The sequence below is a fragment of the Coregonus clupeaformis genome, unplaced genomic scaffold (genome assembly GCF_020615455.1).
Source record: "Coregonus clupeaformis isolate EN_2021a unplaced genomic scaffold, ASM2061545v1 scaf1050, whole genome shotgun sequence".
Lineage (NCBI taxonomy): Eukaryota > Metazoa > Chordata > Actinopteri > Salmoniformes > Salmonidae > Coregonus > Coregonus clupeaformis.
This window is the reverse complement of record NW_025534504.1, coordinates 130561-147489: the sequence shown is the minus strand read 5'-3', so window position 1 is coordinate 147489 and position 16929 is coordinate 130561. Positions and strand designations below refer to the sequence as shown.

The 16929-nt window shown below is 41.6% G+C and overlaps 1 protein-coding gene across 1 annotated transcript in view; it reads left to right on the top strand.

The window, feature by feature from the left end:
• The first annotated feature begins 6385 nt into the window (after positions 1-6385).
• The window catches only part of LOC123486183 (transient receptor potential cation channel subfamily M member 4-like), an 82452-nt gene continuing 71908 nt past the window's right edge, over positions 6386-16929 (top strand). Inside the window, exon 1 of the mRNA XM_045217404.1 lies at positions 6386-6804. Within this exon, the coding sequence (XP_045073339.1) occupies positions 6739-6804 (66 nt within the window). The 5' untranslated portion in view covers positions 6386-6738. The remainder of the gene's footprint in view (positions 6805-16929) is intronic.

Genomic DNA, 16929 nt, shown 5'->3' with positions numbered 1-16929 from the left:
TTGTTAATTTTCCAATACCTAACATATTCAACATGTATTATATAGTAATGGGTGTATATCAATTACACCTCCTGTGGTTGAAAAAAGCTTGCCCAGTTTTCAAATATTTATTTACTGGTTTCACTTCTGTATTTCATCACTAGGTGGAGACATTGACCACAGTACCCCACACCCTGAGGACCAACCTGTATGTCACCATCTCTCATTAGCACCACCAGTTGAAGAAAGTTTTCTTCCTAATTGTCTGCCCCATGCCCTGTGTGAACTTGTCCATTCCCTTTGTGATTATTCTGAAGTAGGCCATTGAAGGCCGAAACGTCAATCTTTTACGTTTCGGCCTTTTACGTTACACCACATCAGTCACTGGCTTCATCAATAAGTGCATCGATGATGTCGTCCCCACAGTGACCGTACGTACATACCCCAACCAGAAGCCATGGATTACAGGAAACATCCGCACTGAGCTAAAGGGTAGAGCTGCCGCTTTCAAGGAGCGGGACTCTAACCCGGACGCTTATAAGAAATCCCGCTATGCCCTCCGACGAACCATCAAACAGGCAAAGAGTCAATACAGGACTAAGATTTAATCGTACTACACTGGCTCTGACGCTCGTCGGATGTGGCAGGGCTTGAAAACTATTACAGACTACAAAGGGAAGCACAGCCGCGAGCTGCCCAGTGACACAAGACTTCCAGACGAGCTAAACCACTTCTATGCTCACTTCGAGGCAAGCAACACTGAAGCATGCATGAGAGCACCAGCTGTTCCGGATGACTATGTGATCACGCTCTCCGTAGCCGATGTGAGTAAGACTTTTAAGCAGGTCAACATTCACAAGGCTGCAGGGCCAGACGGATTACCAGGACGTGTACTCCGAGCATGTGCTGACCAACTGGCAAGTGTCTTCACTGACATTTTCAACATGTCCCTGACTGAGTCTGTAATACCAACATGTTTCAAGCAGACCACCATAGTCCCCGTGCCCAAGGACTCTAAGATAACCTGCCTAAATGACTACCGACCCGTAGCACTGACGTCTGTAGCCATGAAGTGCTTTGAAAGGCTGGTCATGGCTCACATCAACAGCATTATCCCAGAAACCCTAGACCCATTCCAATTTGCATACCGCCCCAACAGATCCACAGATGATGCAATCTCTATTGCACTCCACACTGCCCTTTCCCACCTGGACAAGAGGAACACCTACGTGAGAATGCTATTCATTGAATACAGCTCAGCATTCAACACCATAGTGCCCTCAAAGCTCATCACTAAGCTAAGGATCCTGGGACTAAACACCTCCCTCTGCAACTGGATCCTGGACTTCCTGACGGGCCGCCCACAGGTGGTAAGGGTAGGTAACGACACATCTGCCACACTGATCCTCAACACGGGGCCCCTCAGGGGTGCGTGCTCAGTCCCCTCCTGTACTCCCTGTTCACCCATGACTGCATGGCCAGGCACGACTCCAACACCATCATTAAGTTTGCCGACGACACAACAGTGGTAGGCCTGATCACCGACAACGATGAGACAGCCTATAGGGAGGAGGTCAGAGACCTGGCCGTGTGGTGCCAGGATAACAACCTCTCCCTCAACGTGACCAAGACAAAGGAGATGATTGTGGACTACAGGAAAAAAAAGAGGACTGAGCACGCCCCCATTCTCATCGACGGGGCTGTAGTGGAACAGGTTGAGAGCTTCAAGTTCCTTGGTGTCCACATCACCAACGAACTATCATGGTCCAAACACACCAAGACAGTCGTGAAGAGAGAACGACAAAGCCTATTCCCCCTCAGGAGACTGAAAAGATTTGGCATGGGTCCTCAGATCCTCAAAAATTCTACAGCTGCACCATCGAGAGCATCCTGACTGGTTGCATCACCGCCTGGTATGGCAACTGCTTGGCCTCCGACCGCAAGGCACTACAGAGGGTAGTGCGTACGGCCCAGTACATCACTGGGGCCAAGCTTCCTGCCATCCAGGACCTCTATACCAGGAAGGCCCTCAAAATTGTCAAAGACTCCAGCCACCCTAGTCATAGACTGTTCTCTCTGCTACCGCACGGCAAGCGGTACCGGAGTGCCAAGTCTAGGTCCAAAAGACTTCTCAACAGCTTCTACCCCCAAGCCATAAGACTCCTGAACAGCTAATCATGGCTACCCGGACTATTTGCACTGCCCCCCCACCCCATCCTTTTATGCTGCTGCTACTCTGTTAATTACTTATGCATAGTCACTTTAACTCTACCCACATGTACATATTACTTCAACTACCTCAACTAGCCGGTGCCCCCGCACATTGACTCTGCACCGGTACCCCCCTGTATATATAGCCTCCCTACTGTTATTTTATTTTACTTCTGCTCTTTTTTTCTCAACACTTTTTTTGTTGTTGTTTTATTTTTACTTTTTTGTTAAAAGTAAATGCACTGTTGGTTAAGGGCTGTAAGTAAGCATTTCACTGTAATGTCTGCACCTGTTGTATTCGGCGCATGTGGCCAATAACATTTGATTTGATTTTGATTTGATTTGATTTAAACTTGCTTAATAAAACTAGGAATTTGTAATGGTGAGCGTTGCGCCTTTTCCATCACAATGATTTGTACACATTGTTAGGTTGCACCTGGACTCACGTTGGTTGAGCACCCTCTACTTCTTTCCAAATGGGTCTAGAAGCTGTCATAACCTGCTTGGGCAATGAGGGGGTGGAATGTTTTCTCAAAGATTTTATCACTTTCCAGAATTTACCTGGATTTCCACCACTCTCAGATACACAATTCAAAAAGTGTTGACTTTGCTTATCTAACCAGAGTAAGACATCTATTTCTCAAATGTCTGAAGGACTGCCAGTCACAGGAAGAATCAGTCAATCTAGCCTTAGATTGACTTTCATGAAATATTTCAGACAATTAATGCGTGAACCATGGGTTAAATCTGTCCTTTACCCTTAATATCTTATATGGGGGATGCTTATCTACAACAGAGTTAAACAGAGAGTTAAAATGTTTAAGGGCCTGATCCGAGTCAGAGATAGAGGACACACCCTCCCAAACATGCAACCCCAGGTCAAACAGGAAATGTTGTTCAATGAAAGTTCTGAAATGTGTCTTTGTAATAATGTGTGGACACGATTTAGGTAGCTTAGTATCTCTAATGCAGGCAATGGGACAATGGTCACTGGTTCTTTCTCAGAATGATATCCAAAAGAGTCGATTTTTCAGGGTGTTTTAAGTTGGGGGAAGTTGATTTAGTTATCAGTTGAGAGTTAAATTTAGCTCAGTACAAATATATGTCAGTCTATCTGATACTGGCATCAACCAATCCAGGTTAAAATCACCCAAAATTCAGAATTAGTATAGTTAGACAGCAAGTGAGAAAATTTGCTAAGAGCAATTGGGAGGGCCGAGGGAGGTCAATAAACTCCCACTAACATTAGTTGGGCATTATTGCCAAGGCCCACATTTAGGACAATACATTCAAATTGCTTGGGGACAGAGGTGGAAATACACACAGTAATATTCAAGTTGTTCTTTATGAATGTGGAGATACCCCCACCTCTGTCAGATCTTTAAACATTATATCTATTTAGAGATACATCAGAGTCTGGCACATACATTTTTAACCAAGTCTCAGTAATTATCCAAATGTCCAAGTTAGAAGCCAGAATTTCAATGAGATCCATTTTCGAAATCAAACTTCTGACATTTACATGAATCAGTCCAAGACCACAGCTGTGGGACTTCAGATAGTCTCTAACACAAACATGCTATGATCAGTAGGTAACCCTCTATATGAAATATAGAAATTGTATAGATACAAGATTGCCTAGAACTGTGCTATTTGGTATATGCCTTGAACGAGGACGTGGATTAATACAATACTCAATTAGGGTTACCTATTTCGGCCAGTTTCAGGTTACCTGTAATTGCATTATTATTTTCAAGTGAGTACAAAATTCTACTCTAGGCTGCAGTGAAAATGTCATTTGAATAACGGCGCAGAAGCCCTGTGATTTGAATGTTTCATTCCATTTGGATCAGTGTGGGTCTACTCTAGACATTTTATAAGGTCTAGAAAGGCACAGTAGCAGGCCAGTCTGGATGTATTTCTACTTTTGATACTGAGATGCGCTGTCGGTTGCGGATCATCATTCTCCCTGGTAGGCCCAGTTATTCAGGAAAGTTTAACGACCGCTCTGCCTCCTCTCCAATCCAAGGTATATTCCTCGCGCACCTAGAACCTAACACTTTAATATAGCCAACATATTTATCATTTTACTTTTTAAATGTATTACATTTTGTGGTATGTGGCATAAACACAACCAGTCACAATGTTTTAATCTGATTAGGCTACTTCAAAACTTTCCTGTAGGCATGCACACATTGTCCAAAATATAATTCCAGCCTCCTCAAAATGGTTTGACATTAACCAGGTTTCCGTCCAACCTTTTTATGCAAGTAAAGTACATGTTGGATCAAAAATGTCACGACATCATGGGAAAGCATGCAGTTTATTAGGCTACAGATGAAATAATTTATGATTAACTTCACAGGGTGGTGTTGAAAGTGCATGGTGATGAGCTTGATGCTACTTTCAATAAATATCAAGGGTCTTATTCTGGTGACATGATGATCGATGCTTTGCTGCTATTTGACAAATGAAAATAATATTGTTCTTCTGTCCATAATAATCTCATCATGTAGGCTATACCCACACTGTATCTGTGAGCTGCTGGCTAGAGCACAGGTGCCAATACCAGAGTGGCCACATTCGCTATACCTACTCAACACTTTTTGTGACAAAACCATCAGTATGGCTAGAGTTGAAAATGCTATGGAAACCTATTTAATTATGTATTTATTTTTATTCGGTACATGGGAATTTAACCGCAAAAGTTGTTTTTATGTGCACAACGTATTTACACACAGACTTTTATCCAAAACAAGTAAATTTGATGTAAACACAACTCCAATGGGAAAATGCGCATATTGTTTTTGTTCATTTTTTAGAATATTCGCATGAAGATCTTTCGCCAATTGGATGGAAGCTATATAGACATCCTAAAGACTCAGGCAAGTGCGCTTGTCCAGTGTCACTTTGATTATACCTGAAGATCATGCTTCACCAGCAACCCCAAATATCTAAACAATAAACTACAGACCAGCCTAAACAAGCTTGTAAGAATTGTACTTAAACTCCCACCTCATACTCATCTGGAGGTCGAGCATTTTTTTGTCTGTACCTCTGTAATGTGTCTGTATCTATGTAATTGTATATGTATCTAAATAAATAAACATTAAAATAAAAAAACTGGGACCACAATGGAAATAAGTCCCCGACTTTATTGTGCATTCCCCGTCACTTCTAACAATCATTGTACTTTGTGTATACTATATACGTATTTTTTTTAAACTGACAAATAATATTAATCAATCAATTCAAACTGTGCAGCCGCCATTTGATGAACGGAAAGAGACATCTGTTACAAAACACCAAAAAGTTTAATGACATTCAGAGATTGTCAAGGCAAGCCTTCGATACTGCGTAGGCCTACAAGGTAGGGAAGGATGTATTTTCTGTTTGTCGAAATTGAAATCTATTTATTGTGGTGTTGAAAAAGCAAACCATGACATTGAATTGGCCGAAGTCTGTATGCTTTGTTTATTGGTTGTGTGGTGCATTTGCACATAAAGCTGTTGGTGTAAAATGTGTTGCATATATTTTATATAATTATATGGCATCAAAATGTAAAACATCTGATTTCCCCCTAGCTGGTCATTGTCTACAATCGTAGTATAATGAAACAGGAAGGGAGAGTGAGCTCGTCCGTGGAGTTCGGCGAACCCTCTACCTTCTGGCCCGTAGCCCTGTGTGGCATCGACTGTGCCACAAAAGCATGCTGAAGTGGCAAAGTCGATATTGACGTGTATAAACACAGGGTCGCTACAGTTATTGTTATTTGTGGTCGTAAACATTATTTTGAGTTAATTCTATCAGGAGGGAGGGTGTGTAATTTATTTTACAGTACAAGGGGAGGGTCATGTGAAACGTATCAAAATATTTTGCGTTTGTTTTTGTTTCACAGAAGGTTGGTGGCACTGGCTCGTGTAAATGACTGGAGCGTAATTCGTGGAATGGTATCAGATACATCAAACACATGGTTTCCAGGTGTTTGATGCCATTCCATTTGCTCCATTCTGGCAATTATTATGAGCCGTTCTCCATCTGCAGCCTCCTGTGGTTTGTTTGTAGAGTGATTCCGTTGGTTTTAGAGTGGTGGCCTTCCTAAATATTCATTTACCCATTGGTCTCCTCCCATTCCCCTGCTCTATATCAGACCATCCCTACACCGTGTCTGCAACATACCTGTCGTGGGCTTGGTTATATACACACAGCTACATTGAGCTCTGTAAACTTCTATTGGCAGCTCCAGCAGTTTTACATCGCTCTGTCTGCGGTGCATTTCCAGCAGTCAACTTTAAACTTAAAAATTGGTTTTTAACTGTTACTGTCTTGGCTTCGGACCTATTCGAGAATTGTTTTAGCCCCTTGCCAGAGAATAGGGTTTTGTCTAGAAGGGGTACAGCATTTGTCAAAATTGACTTTTCGTAGCAGGTTTAGGAGAAAGGTTAGGATTAGCTAAAATAAAAAATAAAATAAAAAAGACGTCAATTTGACAAAAACTGTACTCCACCAAGACATGACGGGAGAAGGAGGGAAGGGCGAGAGTGCGTAATGACGGATAAAGAGCATGAAGGAGGCGGAGGGAGAACGGGAAGAAGAAAATCCGACAAAGATCAGGTTTGGCTTACTATTATAAACACGTGTCACGCAATATCGTACATTAAATAGCCCTTGTCTTTTTAGTAGTATTTTATTAATTTCCCTTTTAGCTGCTCTCGAGGTAGCGGTACTCTTCCTGGGTCTTTCTGTAAGTCGCTCTGGATAAGAGCGTCTGCTAAATGACTAAAATGTAAATGTAAAATGTCCAAAAAGGGAACAACACAGCATATCAAATACAAAATATACATAAATATACACTATATATACAAAAGTATATCGACACCCCTTCAAATGAGTGGATTCGGCTATTTCAGCCACACCTGTTGCTGACAGGTGTATAAAATCGAGCACACAGCCATGCAATCTCCACAGACAAACATTGGCAAAATAATGAATGGCCTTATTGAAGAGCTCAGTGACGTGGCACCATCATCAAAAATAAAGAAAAACCCTTGAATGAGTAGGTGTGTCCAAACGTTTGACTGGTAGTGTAGTTAGAGTTAAAGTGACTATGCATAGATAATAAACAGAGAGTAGCAGCAGCGTGGGGGGGGGAACAATGCAAATAGTCCGGGTAGCCATTTGATTAGCTGTTCAGGAGTCTTATTTTACATTTTAGTCATTTAGCAGACACTCTTATCCAGAGCGACTTACAGTTAGTGAGTGTATACATTTTCCTACTGGCCCCCCATGGGAAACGAACCCACAACCCTGGCGTTGCAAGCGCCATGCTCTACCAACTGAGCTACAGGGGACTATGACTTATGGCTTGGGGGTAGAAGCTGTTAAGAAGCCTTTTGGACCTAGACTTGGTGCTCCGGTACCGCTTGCCATGCGGTAGCAGAGAGAACAGTCTTTGACTAGGGTGGCGGGAGTCTTTGACAATTTTTAGGATGCCACCTTTCCAACAAGTATGTTTGTAAAAATTCTGCCCTGCTAGAGCTGCCCAGCTTAACTGTAATTGCTGTTATTGTGAAGTGGAAATGTCTAGGAGCATCAACTGTTCAGCTACGAAGTGGTAGGCCACACAAGCTCACAGAACGGGACTGCCGAGTGCTGTAGCGCGTAAGAATTGTATGTCCTTGGTTGCAACACTCACTACCGCGTTCCAAACTGCCTCTAGAAGCAAAGTCAGCACAATAACTGTTTGTGGGGAGCTTCATGAAATGGGTTTCCATGGCCGAGCTGCCTCACACAAGCCTAAGATCAGCATGCGCAATTCCAAGTGTCTGCTGGAGTGGTGTAAAGCTTGCCACCATTGGACTCTGGAGCAGTGGAAACGCGTTCTCTGGAGTGATGAATCACGCTTCACCATCTGGCAGTCCAACGGACAAATCTGGGTTTGGCGGATGCCAGGAGAACGCTACCTGCCCGACTGCGTAGTGCCAACTGTAAAGTTTGGTGGAGGAGGAATAATGGTCTGGGGCTGTTTTTCATGGTTCGGGCTAGGCCCCTTAGTTCCAGTGAAGGGAAATCTTAACGCTACAGCATACAATGACATTCTAGATGATTCTGTGCTTCTAACTTTGTGGCAACAGTCTGGGGAAGGCCCTTTCCTGTTTCAGCATGACAATGTGCCGTGCACAAAGCGAGGTCCATACAGAAATGGTTTGACGAGATCGATGTGAAAGAACTTGACTGGCCTGCATAGAGCCCTGACCTTAACCCCATCGAACACCTTTGGGATGAATCGGAACGCCGACTGCGAACCAGGCCTAATCGCCCAACATCAGTGCCTGACCTCACTAATGTTCTTGTGCCTGAATGAAAGCAAGTCCCCGCAGCAATGTTCCAACATCTAGTGGAAAGCCTTCCCAGATGAGTGGAGGCTGTTATAGCAGCAAAGGGGGGGGGGGCCAACTCCATATTAATGCATGTGATTTTGGAATGAGATGTTCGATGAGCAGGTGTCCACATACTTTTGGTCATATAGTGTACATAATAATTTAGTCATTCAGCAGACGCTCCCATCCAGAGCTACCAACAGCTAGTGCATTCATCTTAAGATTGCCAGCCGGGACAACCACATATCACAGTTGTATCCCAACCACATATCACATAGGCTACATAATAGAATGCAAAATAAAATAGAAAATGCATAGATATGTCTGTCTCTTCAGTCCCCGTCATGCCGTAAGGTGTTCTTTTGTTTTTTTTTATCTTTGGGTATGGGCATGCCAAAATCGTGCCTGAAGGGTAGCCTACAGCATATGCACAGAGTGATTCTGTTTCTGTGTTAAATATTTCACTGAATGAAGTGAGTATAGCATTAACAAACTTTTATTATAGAATAAAGAACATGTTTATGGCAAAATAAAAATCTACTTTGATTGAGTTTTTTGAGGTAAAATTGCAGTAACTTAGCCTACTGCAAATGTCATTCCTGTCCATGTTGTGGTATTTCTTTATTTAAGCAATTGCTATTTTTTGTTGTTGCTGAAATTCAGTAGTCTAAAGTGCTTACAGCACCACTAAACTTGATATTGATCTTACAGTTCCACCTAACCTGTTGTACCACAATCTTCATATGTCCTACATTCATCTATGCCAGTAGCTTTACATTCATTTCCAAAAGTCTATTGCCTCAATGCTCTATAGTATAAAGCTATTGTGTTTGACAAGTATTTATTTATAAATCAGCACAACTGCAAATTGATTGTAAATGACATGGAGACAAGAATAGCTGAATTATCAATCCATGTGACAGTTACTTACAGACCATCAATGTAGGCTAGTCTTCTGCAGGACAAATGCCTATAGGCCTAGTTCTAGACATACTGTTTTGTTCTTTTAAACAAGATTCTGTATGACTTTATTGTATTTTTGTTGTCGATGTTTAACAGTTTAACAGTGGCAATGGCAGTAGAATGACTGTCTGCGTTGTTGTAAAAACATAACGCTGGTGACATGCGCGTCTCGAATCACCAGGGCAAGCTAGTCCATCTTTTTCACGCATGAACTCATACGACAAGAGAGGTTGGACATATGACTCATTTAAGCTCTACAGCAGGTGCCAACTGTCACACAAACAAAGTAGTTTATTTAAAAAACATGACTTTTAGGGCCCTCTGGTCTCTTGACATACAAAAGCTGAAAGGTTTTTCTAACCCTGTTTGAAAGGAGTGAAAAAACAAAACTCCATGAGTGACAATTGGCCCATAAATTCTATGTACTGCAGCCTCTCATAAACTAAACTTGAGAATTTAAATGACAATTTGTGTCAGTCACAATTAGTCAGTCACAAAAGATAAGTCATGATAGCCCACATGCTAGAATGGTAGTAGGCCTGCTATGCATTCAATTCATTGAAATAGAAACAAAGGAGAGAGAAGCAATTGAAGGCCGGACAAAACTCTGTTCAAGAGAGAGCAAATAGAGACACAGACCACGTTTCCATCCACAGTTTCTATGGGACAATTGTCATACCAAATAAAATAAAATCACTACAGCTGTGATGGAAACAGGAAGTGTCAGTACAATTATATAAATGTGACAGACAATGTTCGTTCCACACGGTGGGATCTTTTTGTGTCCGTAAAATTAATCCTCATGAAAAGGCGGTGGAAAATGCATTAATGTGCAAATATATCGAAGTAAACTTGGATTTACATGATTATACAGTGCCTTCGGAAAGTATTCAGACCCCTTGACTTTTTCCACATTTTGTTACATTACAGCTTTATTCTAAAATTAATTAAACACTTTTTTCCTCTCTTCAATCTACACACAATACCCCATAATGACAAAGCAAAAACAGGTTTTTAGAAATGTTTGCTAATTTATTAATAATAAAAACACGGAAATATGACATTTACATAAGTATTCAGACCCTTTACTCAGTACTTTGTTGAAGCACCTTTGGCAGCGATTACGGCATAGAGTCTTCTTGGGTATGACGAAGTTTGGCACACCTGTATTTGGGGAGTTTCTCCCATTCTTCTCTGCATATCCTCTTAAGCTCTGTCAGGTTGGATGGGGAGCGTCGCTGCACAGCTATTTACAGGTCTCTCCAGAGATGTTCGATCGGGTTAAAGTCCAGGCTCTGGCTGGGCCACTCAAGGACATTCAGAAACTTGTCCCGAAGCCACTCCTGCATTGTCTTGGCTGTGTGCTTATGGTCGTTGTCCTGTTGGAAGATTAACCTTCGCGCCAGTCTGAGGTCCTGAGCGTTCTGGGGCAGGTTTTCAAGGATCTCTCTATACTTTGCTCTGTTCATCTGTTCCTCGATCCTGACTAGTCTCCCAGTCCCTGCCGCTGAAAAACATCCCCACAGCATGATCCTGCCACCACCATGCTTCACCGTAGGGATGGTGCCAGGTTTCCTCCAGACGTGACGCTTGGCATTCAGGCCAAAGATTTCAATCTTGGTTTCATCAGACTAGAGAATCTTGTTTCTCATGGTCTGAGAGTCTTTAGGTGCCTTTTGGCAAACTCCAAGCGGGCTGTCATGTGCCTTTTTCTGAAGAGTCACTTCCATCTGGCCACTCTACCATAAAGGCCTGATTGGTGGAGTGCTGCAGAGATGGTTGTCCTTCTGGAAGTTTCTCCCATCTCCACAGAGGAACTCTAGAGCTCGGTCAGAGTGACCATCGGGTTCTTGGTCACCTCCCTGACCAAGGCCGTTCTCCCCCAATTGCTCAGTTTGGCCGGGCGGCCAGCACTAGGAAGAGTCTTGGTGGTTCCAAACTTCTTCCATTTAAGAATGATGGAGGCCACTGTGTTCTTGGGGACCTTCAATGCTGCTGACATTTTTTGGTACCCTTCCCCTAGATCTGTGCCCCAACACAATCCTGTCTCAGAGCTCTACGGACATGTCCTTCGACAACATGACTTGGTTTTTGCTCTGACATGCGCTGTCAACTGTGGGACCTTATCTAGATAGGTGTGTGCCTTTCCAAATCATGTCCAATCAATTATAATAATATAATATAATAATAATATAATATGCCATTTAGCAGACGCTTTTATCCAAAGCGACTTACAGTCATGCGTGCATACATTTTTTTTTGTGTATGGGTGGTCCCGGGGATCGAACCCACTACCTTGGCGTTACAAGCGCCGTGCTCTACCAGCTGAGCTACAGAGGACCACAATTGAATTTACAACAGGTGGACCAATCAAATTGTAGAAACATCTCAAGGATGATAAATGGGAACAGGATGCACCTGAGCTCAATTTCGAGTCTCATAGCAAAGGGTCTGAATACCTTTTTTATAAATTTGCAAAAATTGTATAACCTGTTTTCATTTTTGTCATTATGGGGTATTGTGTGTAGATTGCTGAGGATTTTTTTATAAATGTAATCCATTTTAGAATAAGGCTGTAACATAACAAAATGTGGAAAAAGTCATGGTGTCTGAATACTTTCCGAAGGCACTGTATGTGTTGTCCTCCTACTACGACTTGGATGCAATTTATTAACCTACAGATGTAATAAGTTATGATGAACTTCACAGGGTGGCGAAAGTGCACGGTGATGAGCTTGGTGCTCTTCTCCAATAAATATCGAGGGTCTTATTTTGGTGACATGATGATCGATGCTTTGATTTGATTTATTAGGATCCCATTAGCCGATGCCAATGGCGACAACTAGTCTTACTGGGGTCCGATCTATAATGAAAAAGACATTACAGACAAAATACTTGACAATTTACATACATTTAAAAACATTAACGTGTGTGTGTGTGTGTGTGTGTGTGTGCATCTATCAGTTACACATACACACAACAAGTAGGTCATATGGGGGAGAGGTGTTGTGCAGTGAGGTGTTGCTTTATTTGTTTTTTGAAACCAGGTTTGCTGTTCACTTGCGCTATATAAGATGGAAGGGAGTTCCATGCACTCATGGCTCTGTATAATACTGTATGTTTCCTTGAATTTGTTCTGGACCTGAGGACTATGAATAGACCCCTGGTGGCATGTTGCTTGGCAGCCATTTGACAAATACAAATACTTTTGCTCTTGTCCATAATAATCTAATTTGCTATTTAACTCAACAGTTTTTTTATGACAAAACCATCAGTAGTCTACAATTGAAAATGCTATGGAAATACATTGAACACGCAGAATATAAATGCCTACAGCAGTAGAAATCCTATTTTTCGAGCTGAAAGACGATGGCCAGAGCTTACCCATGATGTTGCACAATGATTTAAGTCAAGAAGTCCTCTTCATCAGGGTTCACAGGATGATAGAAAGCACTCTATCAGTTGGTTAACAAAGCACTCTATCATCTAGGAACTCTCATGTGAAATCAGTGAAAGCATTACCATGTTTATCTCAATACCACAAGGATGACGCAAGTGACGTTTAGTCTAGTGCTGTAAGTTGGTTATCTTTGAATGCAACAGGTAATTATTCTTAGTAATTAATTAATGTAATGAATTTATATATCAATTCTGGGGTCAATTTGACTAATGGTTTATGTTAAGATTTGTGAAATATATTCAGCATTAGTGTATAGGTATACACTACCGGTCAAACGTTTTAGAACACCTACTCATTCAAGGGTTTTCTTTATTTTTACTATTTTCTACATTGTAGAATAATAGTGAAGACATCAAAACTATGAAATAACACATATGGAATCATGTAGTAACCAAAAAAGTGTTAAACAAATCAAAATATATTTGAGATTTGAGATTCTTCAAATAGCCACCCTTTGCCTTGATGACAGCTTTGCACACTCTTGGCATTCTCTCAACCAGCTTCATGAGGTAGTCACCTGGAATGTATTTCAATTAACAGGTGTGCCTTCTTAAAAGTTAATTTGTGGAATTTCTTTCCATCTTAATGTGTTTGAGCCAATCAGTTGTGTTGTGACAAGGGGGGGTATACAGAAGATAGCCCTATTTAGTAAAATACCATATTATGGCAAGAACAGCTCAAATAAGCAAAGAGAAATGACAGTCCATCATTACTTGAAGACATTAAGGTCAGTCAATATGGAACATTTCAAGAATTTTGAAAGTTTCTTCAAATGCAGTCGCAAAACCCATCAAGCGCTATGATGAAACAGGCTCTCATGAGTACCGCCACAGGAATGGAAGACCCAGAGTTACCTCTGCTGCAGAGGATAAGTTACCAGCCTCAAAAATTGCAGCCCAAATAAATGCTTCACAGAGTTCATGTAACAGACACATCTCAACATCCACTGTTCAGAGGAGACTGTGTGAATCAGGCCTTCATGGTCGAATTGCTGCAAAGAAACCACTACTAAAGTAGAGACTTGCTTGGGCCAAGAAACACGAGCAATGGACATTAGACCGGTGGAAATGTGTCCTTTGGTCGTGAGTCCAAATTGGAGATTTTTGGTTCCAACCGCTGTGTATTTGTAAGACGCGGTGTGGGTGAACGGATGATCTCCGCATGTGTATTTCCCACCATAAAGCATGGAGGTGGGGGTGCTTTGCTGGTGACACTGTCAGTGATTTATTTAGAATTCAAGGCACACTTAACCAGCAGGGCTACCACAGCATTCTGCAGCGATACGCCATCCCATCTGGTTTGGGCTTAGTGGGACTATCATTTGTTTTTCAACAGGACAATGACCCAACACACCTCCAGGCTGTGTAAGGGCTATTATACCAAGAAGGAGAGTGATGGAGTGCTGCATCAGATGACCTGGCCTCCACAATCCCCCGACCTCAATCAAATTGAGATGGTTTGGGATGAGTCGGACGGCAAAGTGAAGGAAAAGCAGCCAACAAGTGCTCAGCATATGTGGGAACTCCTTCAAGACTGTTGAATAAGAATTCCAGGTGAAGCTGGTTGAGAGAATGCCAAGAGTGTGCAAAGCTGGCATCAAGGCAAAGGGTGGCTATTTGAAGAATCTCAAATATAAAATATATTTTCATTTGTTTAACACTTTTTTGTTACTACATGTTTCCATATGTGTTATTTCATAGTTTTGATGTCTTCACTATTATTCTACAATGTAGAAAATAGTAAAAATAAAGAAAAACCCTTGAATGAGTAGGTGTTCTAAAACTTTTGACCGGTAGTGTATTGTGGTCATCATTGAATTCTGGGACTTTATTTGTCAATCTGTTTGTGTAAATGATTTTAAATCTCAGTTGATACACTCCGCATTAGCATTCCAAAATACTTCAATACAATCTCACAGCTTTAATACGCAGACTGCGCAAGCGGCAGGACTTGCAGTTTCTAATTTTCCTGAATAATAGATCCACTTTTCACTACGTTCAGACCACATAATAGGGCAACAATATGTGATTATGCAGATATACTAATCACAATATTTATTCATTATTTAAATCTAACATTTGCATGAGACAAAGACCACTTGATCAATAGTTATTGCTCTAGTATCGTATGGTGCCACTGGTGCCAATGATATCCATAGTGCCACCAACTGGTTTGGTCCAGCCATCGAAGGTTGAGCTTCTAAAGACATACCAAATTCCATACCAAATTTCATGGCCCCGGGTCCATCGGTTCAGTTCTTATAGCCATGGTGTGATATGGTGCCATTTAGTGGTTTAGCATGGCCGACTTTTTAAATGCAGCTAATAATCATTCTCAAATTCATTGAGTCTATATAACAAATCAGGTGTTAATCGGATTTATCATTCATGATAAGAAAATGTAAGTACTTTTTACATTAGCATATGTGCTAATGTACTTCTATAGGTACAGTGTGGCCATATTTGAATGCAGCAACTATTTTTAGACTGATGTAATGAGTCTAAATACCAAATCTGGAGTGAATCTGACATATGGTTCATGAGAAGTAAATGATTGCAGATGATTTTGAGCATTAGCGTTACGTATGCAATGAATTAGTGGTTAATAGTTTTCTTTTATTTATTTTTTGTCAATACCAAATTCAGTGTGGTTCATCTTAGGTACTGGCCATAATAGTGATTTATTTTAATTTTTTATTTCACCTTTATTTCACCTTTATTTAACCAGGTAAGCCAGTTGAGAACAGGTTCTCATTTACAACTGCGACCTGGCCAAGATAAAGCAAAGCAGTGCGATTAAAAACAACAACACAGAGTTACATATGGGGTAAAACAAAACATAAAGTCAAAAATACAACAAAATATATATACAGTGTGTGCAAATGTAGCAAGTTATGGAGGTTAGGCAATAAATAGGCCATAGTGCAAAATAATTACAATTAGTATTAACACTGGAATGATAGATGTGCAAGAGATGATGTGCAAATAGAGATACTGGGGTGCAAATTAGCAAAATAAATAACAATATGGGGATGAGGTAGTTGGGTGGGCTAATTTCAGATGGGCTGTGTACAGGTGCAGTGATCGGTAAGGTGCTCTGACAACTGATGCTTAAAGTTAGTGAGGGAGATAAGAGTCTCCAGCTTCAGAGAATTTGCAGTTCGTCCCAGTCATTGGCAGCAGAGAACTGGAAGGAATGGCGGCCCAAGGAGGTTTTGGCTTTGGGGATGACCAGTGAGATATACCTGCTGGAGCGCATACTACGGGTGGGTGTTGCTATGGTGACCAATGAGCTAAGATAAGGCGGGGATTTGCCTAGCAGTGATTTATAGATGGCCTGGAGCCAGTGAGTTTGGCGACGAATATGTAGTGAGGACCAGCCAACAAGAGCGTACAGGTCACAGTGGTGGGTAGTATATGGGGCTTTGGTGACAAAACAGATGGCACTGTGATAGACTACATCCAATTTGCTGAGTAGAGTGTAGGAGGCTATTTTGTAAATGACATCGCCGAAGTCAAGGATCGGTAGGATAGTCAGTTTTACGAGGGCATGTTTGGCAGCATCAGTGAAGGAGGCTTTGTTGCGAAATAGGAAGCCGATTCTAGATTTAACTTTGGATTGGAGATGCTTAATGTGAGTCTGGAAGGAGAGTTTACAGTCTAACCAGACACCTAGGTATTTGTAGTTGTCCACATACTCTAGGTCAGACCCGTCGAGAGTAATGATTCTAGTCGGGTGGGCGGGTGCCAGTAGCGTTCAATTGAAGAGCATGCATTTAGTTTTACTAGTGTTTAAGAGCAGTTGGAGGCTACGGAAGGAGTGTTGTATGTCATTGAAGCTCGTTTGGAGGTTTGTTAACACAGTGTCCAATGAAGGGCCAGATGTATACAAAATGGTGTCGTCTGCGTAGAGGTGGATCTGAGAGTCACCAGCAGC